Genomic DNA, 12,244 nt, shown 5'->3' on the forward strand with positions numbered 1-12,244 from the left:
GAGGCTCTCGAATTCTGATTATTCTCTTCCCCGTCTTCCTCTTCGAGCTCGAAATTTTCTTCGTCGTTAGAGTTGAGCTGAATGGCGTCATCAAACTCGTCGATGCAGTCATCAGAGGAGGAGGAGCGGAAATCGGGGTCAGCGAGGTCGTCAACAAGGGGGTTGTTGAGCGAAACGGCGTCGTAGTGACTAGTATAGGAATGCGGCTGGTGGGAGTGGAAGAAGTTGAGTCGGGTGTAGAGGAGGGAGATGGATAGGAAGAAGAGAATGGCAGTAGCCACGGCACAGAGTTGAGCTCCGTATCGCGGACGCTGGCCCGAGCGCAGGTTGCGGAACATGTGACGACGGCGGCGGCGGGGTGCCCAGGAGAATGGACTGCCAGAACTTTGAAAATGGAATTTTGTTCAGATGAGATCGTATAGGAGAAGACAACCTCTCACTGAAAAGACAAATATATCCCTCTGTTTCACGGCACTTGGACGGATAATCTAACGATGGACCAAAAGTGGCAATACCCAAAAAAGAGTGGGTAAAATGTGACAAAAATTAAGGAAGTGGACTAAAATTGGCAATGTCACAATAACAATAGGACAAAAATGGTAATGACTCAATAAAAAATAAATAAATAAGGAAGTTGTCATTGTCAAATTGACATAACACTAATATAATGGACAGTTGTATGACAAACTTTGTACAAAAAGAAGGCTTTTTACAGGGTATTTTTAGTATCTAATTCATGATATTTTTAGATTAGGGTTAATAATTGACGTTGATTGGGGCATTTTGATTTAACAATTTAACAATGAAAGTTGGCGAAATTACATTCTATTCTTACTCAACAAACAAAGGAGCAACAAATAAGTTGGCTAACAATTATATAATATATAAATATATATGATTTGGATCGAGTGAGACATTCCCAATTAAATGAGGTTGTGAGATTAGATTGTGGTCATCAATTATTTTTTTTAATGGTTAATATTTTTTGTCATTATGATATGGATCGGAGAGGGGTTGTGCAGTATTTTCGCATTTTGTGTTAATTTATTACCATTTTGAATTATGTGTTAGGTTGTTACCATTTTGTCATTTTGAATTATGTGTTATGTTGTTTCCTTCTGCTATTGGTCTGTACACTTTGTGCACTTTATGTTATAATTGTGTGCGCTCAGTTGAAATGGCATTTCACTTATGTTGATGTTTATCTGAATTAGTATGCTTAATTTCAATTTTGAATTATTAATTTCATTTTTCAAACGAATTGTTTCTTTATACCATGAATATATATAACGATAAATCCGCTATCCTAAATATTGTTACATAACTTCTTTTAGAATATTATTATATAAATTTTTATCACAAAAAAATTATGAATTTTACTTTGTGATCTTAATTAATAAAGGACTACAAATAAATAATTCAATCATTATTTCATGAAAAATATTTCATACACTTTCAAAATTTACTCCTAATTTTCACCCATAGAAAATAAGAGTTAGAAATTTGAGTAAATATAAAATTACTCTTATTCTATGAACCATAGTCTATACATTTGTGTGAATTATAAACAAAAAGACATACTAAAAATACATTATTTATATATAAAGTATATTATTTAAAAATACATTATTTTTTATAATACTTTATAAAATACATTATTTTTTATATATTATCAAATAATATACATTCAGTGTATTTAATATACTTTTATTAGTATATTAAAAATATATTGCATTAATAGTCCACATAGCTACATGAACTATGGTCCACATAATAATTTGTCAAAATAAAGTAAGAGTATGTTTAGTTCGCATGGAATCAAAATCAGAATAAGAATCAAATACTTTGGTAAGAATAATGAATTTTAGTGAAAATATTATACATATTTGATAATATGGTGAAATTAAAATGATTATAAATGTCCCATGTTTGATTTTGTATAAAACATTGACCCTAATGAGAATATTTTAAAAATATAAAAATTAAAAATTACTATAATATAATAGCATCCAAAGTGTCAATATAAATTTTAAAAAAATCAAAACAAAAATCTAAAAATACTAATTTGAACTCAAACAGTAAGTATAATTTTTATTCTCATTCCTAGTTTATAAACTTATAAACTAGACACACCTAAGTCTTACCCATAATTGACAGACTGAAGCTAGAGAGTCAATAAACTGCACTCAAACAAAATCAAACACTTTGGAACCTCGTGGTTACAGCCTAAATAACGCTGGAGCTGTCCTCCATGTAAATAAGAAAAACGAATTGAACACACGGTAACATACCTTATTATTGAATGCAATTTGAAGTTCAAAACCAGCTGGCAACAGCATAGCATACATTCATACATACAATACAATACGCAAATATGAATAGGAAAGAAGTTGGTTTCCCACCATGCTGAGCACCAAGCAATGCTCACATAAATATACTCATTAAGGTCTGTGCAAGAGCTGATCCAAGACGTTTCAGACACAACACAACACAAAATCACGCAAACAGAAAACAAGCTGGCATTTGGACGGATTAATCACGCTTGACAAAATTCACATTCGGGCCAAATACCCTGCAAGTATTGTATCATGCATGGATAGTTAGAACCGAATTGAAGAATATCTATGAAGAAGCTAGCATCACAGGGAGAACCAAAATAGTGTATGCCGATGTTTGGTGAGAGTGTGAGAGAGAGATTATTGGCACGCTTCACGCATGGAAAATGGCCAAATGGGATCCTGCATGGTTCAATACAAAAAAAATCCTATATATTTGGGGGTGAACATAATGAACCTTTACGAATTACAAGGGCATTTGTAGATTGAGGCAAATACTTCCATCCAAAGTTCACTCCTTTGGAAAGGTGGGGGAGAGTAAGCACATATATATAACGTTTAAAGACTTACAATTAAGGAGAGTAAGCACATATATATATTGTTAAAAGACTTACAATTAATAGGGAACGATCTTCCATTGCTGGTTGTGTCCTTTTGCCCATTCCCATAGAACAATGGTAGTCCCATCATGGACACCCCCATGATCTGGATCACCATGCAATGCATCCATATTGAGGCGAATGTTGTTAACCATTCTGATTGCTTTATACCCATCACCTGTCTCCTTGCTTTCCGTCCACAATATTGATTCATCAAGATAGTCGGGATTGTATGGAATGAGTCGCACCTGAAAATTATTTTCAGTGACTTGTTAAAGCTGATTAGTCTAAATTATCAATAGGCATAAGTAGGATTGATAATTGTTTTTCCAAATTTTCCATTGTTTTTAAGATGGGAAGACAGTTTTTAATATCCTTAATAAAGGCAAAACCAAAATGCTCATTGCAACAAAACACAGAATAGCTTGGAGATGCATCCAAAATTCCAAACTATGTGGTTCAAAGTACAATTTAGTCAAGAACATGCTCACCAAGAAACATTTTCTTTAAAACAGAAGAAGAAGAAGAAGCAACTTGGTAAAACATTGAAGGAATGGGGACCATGGTATGACATATAGCTACACAGCAGGTGCAATAATGGTAAACAAACCATTTTAACAATACCCTCCTCTTTTCACTACTAGTCACTTAGCTATTGGTTATTTCTTGTTAAATCCAGTGTTCTAATAGGGACAAGGGTACGTTTTGAGTATATTAAGTATTGTCAAATGTAGATCTTGAGTTTCTGAGTTGTTTTTATCTATTAGCAAGCACAAAATTCCACGGTTCCAAGGAGTGGAAGATGCTGGCAAATCATAAAAAAAACAAAAAAAACTATGTCTTGTAAATGCACTCCACTCTTAAGTGACTGGCCTTTCTAGTTTCTACCACCATTACATCAAGTTGTTTCTCTGTTTCCTTCTTGTTAATAGATATGAAAACCTTTCTCTTCTTAGATAATATAATGAACTCTGAGGATAAATGCAAGGAAATGCACAAAAAAGAATGATATCCAAGCATCAATTTCTGAAAAGTGGGAAAGAAAACATCAGCTAAAAAAGAAGAAAGATAATAATTCTATATCAGAAAGATTATTATATATCTGAGAAAGAAACACAACCAACATACTCTTTCTCCAGTCTTGATAACTTTCAGAGGCAGAAATTTGAACACTCAATTAAACCCTAACTTCCCCTTTTACTAATGTGATCACCTAGTTGGTTATCCCAAAAGGTACAAGGCAAAAGACTTCCATACAATTGCATCAAGGACAAGTTCATCTGTTTCTAGAACCGGGGGTGGGATCAAAAGTCTAACAAATGCATCAAGCATGAGTTGATACTTGATACTGCTCATAAGAAGGGTGCAAAGGGTTTTAAATCTAAGGTGTGCAATTCCAAAAGAAACCGGTGTGTAATGTAATGGATGGTACTTAATAAATAATAACTTATGAATAAAGTTAATCATCTGGCCTTTACTAGTCACTTTTCTTAAAGCACGCAAAGCAACTGGTACAAATGCAAAATTCTCTCACCACAATCACCAAAAGTTAGTCCTATCACACCCCTAGGTAACTTCCTGGAATATGATACTATAGTCCATAGTTCTGGCTAAGACATCGAATTGCATATGAGGTGAAAGTAAGTATAATAATATGCACAAAAGCAAATACTAACCGAGACTAAAGAGGCAACTCGCGATTTAGTCTGGCCTAAGCTAGAAACCTAACTTACCAAAAAAAAAAAAAAATTAAAAATGCAGATGATTGCGTACGCATACCGGGTGAGTGGCGCCAATTGAGTGCTTAATGGCTTCCCCTGTAACTTTATTCACCAGAGAAAAGCAAGGAAGTCCCTCTTCATCCTTAACTTTGGTGCTAAACTTCTCGTCTTTGATCCAGTGCTGAAAATTAAATTAGTAACGATAAGATTAAATCATATTGAATTATAGCAGTAGGGAAATAGGAAGAGATCATATATACTTGATATGGATCGGAGGGATCTGTACGGGCCAGAATGACCTCTCCATTGCGGATTGAGAGCGAGTGATTAGTTTCCGCCCTGCAGAAAACACGAACAGTTGGCCTATTATCGATCCCGGCGGGGCGGTGATGCGATTCCTGGTAGGAAGCCTCAACGTGAGAGAAGTGGTGAACGGTTGGTGGCGGAGGATAAGGCTGGCCGTACGATTCAGGGTGGTGGACGACTGGTGGCGGAGGATACGGCTCGCCGTACGGTTCATGGTGGTGGACGGCTGGTGGCGGAGGATAAGCTCCGTCGTAGGGTTCAGGGTAGCCGGCGGCCGGCGGTGGCGGATAAACCCCGCTGTATGATTCATGGTGATGGACGTATCCGACTCCCGGCGGTGGGTATGGCTCACCGCTGCTTACATGGGAAGTGTGGTGGACATAGCTGACCTCCGGTGGGGGCTCGTCTTCGCCGCCGTGGTGACGGTGGTGGTGGTGGTGGTGGCCGAAAGGAAACTCCGCCATTTTTGTGTGATCGCTCGAGATTATAGAGAGGGCAAGCGGGTTTTATACTGAGGTAGTTGTAGTAGTATTTTCGTTTTTTAAAAGGGGCCTGCGTTGTCAATACGGAGTATCTAAGAGGACACGTGGAGGCGACAGGGGTCTAGAAGAGTTTTTTTTTTCTCCGTAATTTTGTTCATAAAATGGGGAAAGTGGGTGGTTCAACCAAACAATGCATAGTTTCTTAAGCATTAAGAATATTGATTGACAATAATTACAGGACGTTATCGTGATCCATATTTGAACTTCATTTCATCCATATTTGAACTTCATTTCATCTTATTCACATTATCTTAAAATTGACCATATTTTAAAATTTTAAAATAAAAAAATAATTAAATGACAAAAAATGTTTTTGTCTCTCTATTAAACAAATGTTTTATTAACCAGCTTAGTTGGCATGATCGACCTCTTATCCCTTGAGAGAAATCGAGAGTTCAAATCCCTTCTTGAATCAATTTAACTGCACTTTGACCCTTAAGGGTCGGCCCGGTGTCAATAGAAATTAATTTGAGTATAATGCGAGCTGAAAATGTCTCCTACAATTAGGGTCTGCTCAAGACACCACGTAGTGTAATCATAAATAAATAAATGTTTTATTTAACATATATAAATTTTGTGTTGGTAGCAAATGTACACTCTTACCTTAGGGCTCATATAAACTTAACAGCCACAAAAAATAATAGCGGTTGGTATGGGGCTATGGGCATGCGTTCTGCAAAACAAGGCTAATGAACCATTACTACTCCATATCAATGATTATCAAAGCATTACAAATGGGAAGGATATTTATTGGATATAAAAATTCCAGTTCAATCTACTTATATGAATCAATCTAAAACATAACGTCCATTTACTAGACGTCCACTTAGCTATCATAACTATATAGCAACGATCTAAAACCAGGACAATCAATCTATTGAACTGTCTTTTTAGTTCTTCTTCGCCTTTGGCTGCTTCTTTGGCTTCACCGACGGTGGAAATATAGCTCGGAACATCCACGCCGCCAATATTGCTCCAATGAAGGGGCAAATCCAGTAAACATAAAACTGCTCCCATGTATTGTGCCAGTTATTTATGTAAGCCCAGCCGAATGCCTGCAAACGTAAATTCAGGAACCAGCTTTACATCACAGAGACACTTCTCGAAGATTGATACTCAATCAGGAAATTAAATGACAAAAAGAGGAATATAATCATCTGTGTGAAATGTATTTAAACATATACAAAATACCATCATCATATTACTAGAGAGAAAGAAGGATAGAAAGAATACAAATTTCCAGCCATCTAGAAACAAATGAAAGGGAAAACTGGATATCCGCACATAAACACATCTAACCCAAAAACTTAAAAAGCACACTTTCAACATCCAGTTTCCTCCAAATTGGAAATTGGAGAACAGATTTTAAAATGTAAATTATGATGATGATAAAGAGGGCAATCACGTAAAGAAATTTTGCAGCCAGGAAACGATCAAGAATCATCAAAGGCATTGCATAGGACATAATTAATGTGATTTATTATAACAAATATGATAATAATGCAACGATTTCAGTCAATGTAGCTCAAGCAATGTGATTACCGGGCATGACAGAAGAAGGTGGCAGGTTTAATAGTTTCAAAGTAAAATAACCTAGAAAATGATAATTATAAACAAGCAAATGCGGGTATAAAGACATGCTAGAAAGGGAAACCTTTCACTTCCATTCTTAGATTATGGTAACATCTAATCTAACATGAGAAATACAGGCTCAAAAACATAATTAACTTTCACCCAGATGATAAGGTTTGGAGTTTGGACCAAATGCAATCAAAACTTTTAAATATCTTCCACTGTACTACTGTGAGAGAACGCTACATGTGTGGCAGGTATGGACAACCAACCAATCAATATCTTCACTTTGAGGAGTCATGATATAACGGCATCTCCATTATGCCTGCCTTTAGGATTTCCTTGTTATACAAGTCTGGCTTTTGAAAATTGAATTCAAACAATATTATATTATTTGTTCAGTACCCTGGCAGGAGCATTTTAACGACTAAACAACAATCTTTTCCACATCAATATTTTCAAGCTTTCAGTAACATGTCAACCAAAATCCACTTTAAAGTCAAAGTTCAGGTCTCATATTAAAAAGTAATCAAGCCAAGAGAACAATGATACAAAACAAAGAATGAAGAGCATACAAGTGCAATAGTAGTAAAGCCATTAATCAAACCCAAACCACAGAAAATAAAATTAATAAGAGATCAAAATTATCTTTTACCATCTCTTTTAGGATGAGAAATCAAGCTATCAATTGACTTTTCAAAAAAATGTGTGCACACAAAAACTAATCACGTCATGCTCCTTAGATCTAAACCAAGAAATAAAAATCACTTATACTTACATTAGCAGGATTCATGGAAGGTCCTGTATAGCTAGAACCAGCAATTACTAGGACAACAGTTGGTATGGTAAGCAACCAATTCTTGACAAAGGAACTTTTAGGACCCTTCACGATGACAAGAAAAACAATAAAGGACATTATGAAAGTCAAGACTCCCTCAGCAATGGCTCCGGTGTGAACGTCAACCTTCAGAGAAGGTCCCATAATCATGTGTTTGTAATGTGGAGGGATAACTTCCAGAATCGCCATTGCACCACCAACAGCACCAGCAGCCTGTCAGAATCACACATTCGCGAGGTCATTTGAAAAGGATGATCATGATTTAGTTTATTATGTATCAATTCATATTTGCTTGTGGATTAAATTAACTAAAACATGTTGCAACCTCAATGAACACTAATTGTAATTCTTCCAATTATTTTGAATCCAGTTAGAACAAGATGCACTGCTAGTATATTGGCTGATCCAAGGCAATGTTGATAACACCTAAACATCTAAACTTTAATATTTAACAACATAAATCTCATTTCCAACAAACAACGTAAATCTCATTTCCAACAAGTAAGCACAGAAAACCATAACGCAAACAAATAAAACCAACCTGAGCTGGAAAACGGACGGCGGCCGAGATGAGAGAGTCATCGCCGAGGCCAGCAGCATAAAAGGAAGCAATACCGGTAGGGTTAAAGCTGGCGCCACCGAGTGCGTCACTGATGACACCAAAAACGAAGAGGAGCATGAAAAAAAGGACGGTGGTGACGGAGAGACCGGCCATTGGATGGTCAATTCCAATCAGCCCGGCGAGAATGGAAGTGCCGACGCCGAGCGTGGAGGCGGAGAACACCCACATAAAGGTCAACACCGCATCGCCGATCGCTGCCTTAATCACACCCATTCTGTCTCCTCTCTGTTCCTAATCTCCGAATTGAATGAATTTAGCTTCGAATTGTTGGAACAGCTCTCTCTACCCACGCTTGTATTGGGCAGAGGCGCTGAATGAATATGAATTACCCACTTCTCCCCCAAACCCTAAACAATCACTCTCCTTCTCCCTACCAAAACAGCCAGTCAGCGAGCAGTAGTAAACTGGTTATTTATGAATAATTCGGAATTTCGTGTAGATGGGAAACACGTGATTGGTAGGTCAAACGTCAGATCCCATGTTTACCTGAAATTGGGAATTGGGATATATATTGTAGGGACGGGTAAGATATTCATTCAGTTAACTTTTATACATTTTAGTTGAATTTGTTACGAACCCAAATAAATATTTAAAAGTATCTAGCTCTCATGCTCAAATAAATATTAATAACTACTTTTATACTTGAAGTTGCTTCATTTTAAAGTATTATTTTCGTTAATGAAAATGAAAGATAAAATCTTAAATGTTTTTTAAATTTGAAAGCATCGACAAAGGTCTCTCTATTAGACAAGGAGAGAGTATTCACTTGTGAGAGGCCCAATGCACGACATTATGACACTAAACATAGATGGCTACATTAAACTTAGCAAGAATGTATCATGGTGTAGCAGAGTGTTACACGATAGGTTAGGTCAGTGTGTTAGGGCATGTTGAAAAAGTTCAACTAGCAACCAAATGAGATTAACAGTTGGGCAATCATCAAAGATTTGGAGTGAGCATGCAATCATCCAAGATTTGGAGTGAGCATGGAGCAAGGGTGCTCACAGGATCGATGTTCATAACGAGTCAAAAGAACATGCGAAGTAGATAACAGTGGATAGCTTTGCCTAGGGGTCTCCTTGGGAGCGTCATTGGAAGAAAGGAGTGGATCAACAAAGATTGGGAGATCACAATCAAGTGTGTCTCATGTGAACATAACCAAGTAAGCTGATGGGTTATTGAAGAATCCCCAGCTTGAATGTTTCAAGCCTTACAAGAGGATTGCTTGAGTGTCCCAACACCAAGGAGAGTTACACTGAGAAGCACCCATGACATTTTTTGAATTTACCCTTCCATTTGATTTTTAAAAAAAAATACGTGATTTCACGCATACTCAAACTTATCTTAATAAAATTTTGGAGTGATTATTGACTAATAGTTATGATATGAAATTAATTGCTATCATGAGTTCAAATTAGATTGCATTTCAATTTTATAATTATGAGACAAAAGTAATAATTGCAATAATAATTATGGTTTGATTAAAAAGTATTGTAATTGTTGTAAAACTAAGGTGTGTTTAGTTTGCACATGGAAATCGAAATCGTAACGAGTATTAAATACTTGATAATGGTAATGGGTTTTGGTGAAAGTATTTTAAATGTTTGGTAGTAGGGTGGAATAAAAATGATTATTAATAAGTAGACGGACGGAGATGGCAATTAGATCGCCATCTTCGTCATTGGAGATGGCGACCTGGTCGCCATCTCTAGTGTACTGGAGATGGCAACTGGTCACCATCTCTAGTGACGGAGATAGCGACCAACTTGGTCGCCTTCTACACCGCTGGACGCCACCGGCGATCGTGACGGTTGCCGATGGTCGATGGTTTGGCTTGTCCGTTGAAACTTCGCCGGAGAATCACCGGAGTTGGTCGAAATAGTGGCTGACTTGCAATCACATGTCACAAATAGGTTAAAGGGCTTATTTGTTTCAAGATAACAACTTTAAGGGCCTAATTGAAACTTCTTGAAGTTGAATGGTCTAATTGCACTATTTTGTATAGTTTGAGGGTCTATTTGACCCTTATCCCTTTTCTATTGTTCAAAAGTAAATGAGTAAAAAGGTAATGGGCTTTATAATTACTAAAAAAATTGAATCTAATACTCCGTAATAAAATAACAAAAGTAGACAAGCAAACATGATAATGGTATCAAAACTCATAGTTGAGTGTTAAGATGGTAAAAAGCATTAGTCATGCAATCAATTAATTTGGTATAAATTATAATGCTATTCTTGGGATCTAATTTTATCCCCAATGTTCAACACATAATTATTTATAGGGATAGGGGTCAAATAGGCCCTTAAACTTAAGGGGTTGTTGATAATTTTAATAAAAAATTAAAAACTTAAAATTTATAAACCATAATTTATTTCAAATAAACAAATTTAAAAAATAAAATAAAAAAAGAGCTCTCCGTCCAATTGGACGGAGAAGCCAGGAGGCTTCTTTGTCCAACTGGACGGAGAAACCAGCCTTGGCTTCTCCGTCCAGTTGGACGGAGAAGACGGACGGAGAAGCCGCAGGCTTCTCCGTCCGGAGAGGCGGCTAGATTGCCGGCTTCTCCTTTGAGGAGAAGCCGGCAATCTTCTTTTTGTTTTGTTTTTTTTTTTTTCAAATAAATATTTAAAAGTATCTAGCTCTCATGCTCAAATAATATTAATAACTACTTTTATACTTGAAGTTGCTTCATTTTAAAGTATTATTTTCGTTAATGAAAATGAAAGATAAAATCTTAAATGTTTTTTAAATTTGAAAGCATCGACAAAGGTCTCTCTATTAGACAAGGAGAGAGTATTCACTTGTGAGAGGCCCAATGCACGACATTATGACACTAAACATAGATGGCTACATTAAACTTAGCAAGAATGTATCATGGTGTAGCAGAGTGTTACACGATAGGTTAGGTCAGTGTGTTAGGGCATGTTGAAAAAGTTCAACTAGCAACCAAATGAGATTAACAGTTGGGCAATCATCAAAGATTTGGAGTGAGCATGCAATCATCCAAGATTTGGAGTGAGCATGGAGCAAGGGTGCTCACAGGATCGATGTTCATAACGAGTCAAAAGAACATGCGAAGTAGATAACAGTGGATAGCTTTGCCTAGGGGTCTCCTTGGGAGCGTCATTGGAAGAAAGGAGTGGATCAACAAAGATTGGGAGATCACAATCAAGTGTGTCTCATGTGAACATAACCAAGTAAGCTGATGGGTTATTGAAGAATCCCCAGCTTGAATGTTTCAAGCCTTACAAGAGGATTGCTTGAGTGTCCCAACACCAAGGAGAGTTACACTGAGAAGCACCCATGACATTTTTTGAATTTACCCTTCCATTTGATTTTTAAAAAAAAATACGTGATTTCACGCATACTCAAACTTATCTTAATAAAATTTTGGAGTGATTATTGACTAATAGTTATGATATGAAATTAATTGCTATCATGAGTTCAAATTAGATTGCATTTCAATTTTATAATTATGAGACAAAAGTAATAATTGCAATAATAATTATGGTTTGATTAAAAAGTATTGTAATTGTTGTAAAACTAAGGTGTGTTTAGTTTGCACATGGAAATCGAAATCGTAACGAGTATTAAATACTTGATAATGGTAATGGGTTTTGGTGAAAGTATTTTAAATGTTTGGTAGTAGGGTGGAATAAAAATGATTATTAATAAGTAGACGGACGGAGATGGCAATTAGATCGCCA

General features: G+C 36.3%; 2 protein-coding genes across 2 annotated transcripts; both read right to left on the reverse strand.

The window, feature by feature from the left end:
* Nucleotides 1-2,271: 2,271 nt before the first annotated feature.
* LOC116028491 (ricin B-like lectin R40G3) lies at nt 2,272-5,465 on the reverse strand. The gene is made up of 4 exons (XM_031270210.1): nt 4,917-5,465; nt 4,715-4,837; nt 2,951-3,183; nt 2,272-2,572 (listed from the first exon to the last, which is right to left on the reverse strand). Exons 1-3 carry the CDS (start codon nt 5,424-5,426, stop codon nt 2,953-2,955), a joined length of 864 nt encoding a protein of 287 aa, XP_031126070.1. The 5' UTR covers nt 5,427-5,465; the 3' UTR covers nt 2,272-2,572; nt 2,951-2,952.
* Nucleotides 5,466-6,178: 713 nt separating this feature from the next.
* On the reverse strand, nt 6,179-8,972 carry LOC116030769 (aquaporin SIP1-2). The gene is made up of 3 exons (XM_031273100.1): nt 8,456-8,972; nt 7,855-8,127; nt 6,179-6,559 (listed from the first exon to the last, which is right to left on the reverse strand). The coding sequence occupies exons 1-3, from the start codon at nt 8,747-8,749 to the stop codon at nt 6,395-6,397; spliced, it is 732 nt and encodes a 243-aa protein (XP_031128960.1). The 5' UTR covers nt 8,750-8,972; the 3' UTR covers nt 6,179-6,394.
* Nucleotides 8,973-12,244: the final 3,272 nt, after the last annotated feature.

This window comes from Ipomoea triloba, chromosome 9 (genome assembly GCF_003576645.1).
Source record: "Ipomoea triloba cultivar NCNSP0323 chromosome 9, ASM357664v1".
In the NCBI taxonomy this organism is placed as follows: Eukaryota; Viridiplantae; Streptophyta; class Magnoliopsida; order Solanales; family Convolvulaceae; genus Ipomoea; species Ipomoea triloba.

Coding starts and splice junctions, on each gene's coding strand:
- LOC116028491 (XM_031270210.1), bottom strand. CDS start 5,426: ATGGCGGAGTTTCCTTTCGGCCACCACCACCACCACCACCGTCACCAC. Junction 4,838..4,916: donor ATCCCTCCGATCCATATCAA/GTATATATGATC, acceptor TTTAATTTTCAG/CACTGGATCAAAGACGAGAA. Junction 3,184..4,714: donor CAATTGGCGCCACTCACCCG/GTATGCGTACGC, acceptor AATAATTTTCAG/GTGCGACTCATTCCATACAA.
- LOC116030769 (XM_031273100.1), bottom strand. CDS start 8,749: ATGGGTGTGATTAAGGCAGCGATCGGCGATGCGGTGTTGACCTTTATG. Junction 8,128..8,455: donor CCGTCCGTTTTCCAGCTCAG/GTTGGTTTTATT, acceptor TGATTCTGACAG/GCTGCTGGTGCTGTTGGTGG. Junction 6,560..7,854: donor CTTCCATGAATCCTGCTAAT/GTAAGTATAAGT, acceptor TTACGTTTGCAG/GCATTCGGCTGGGCTTACAT.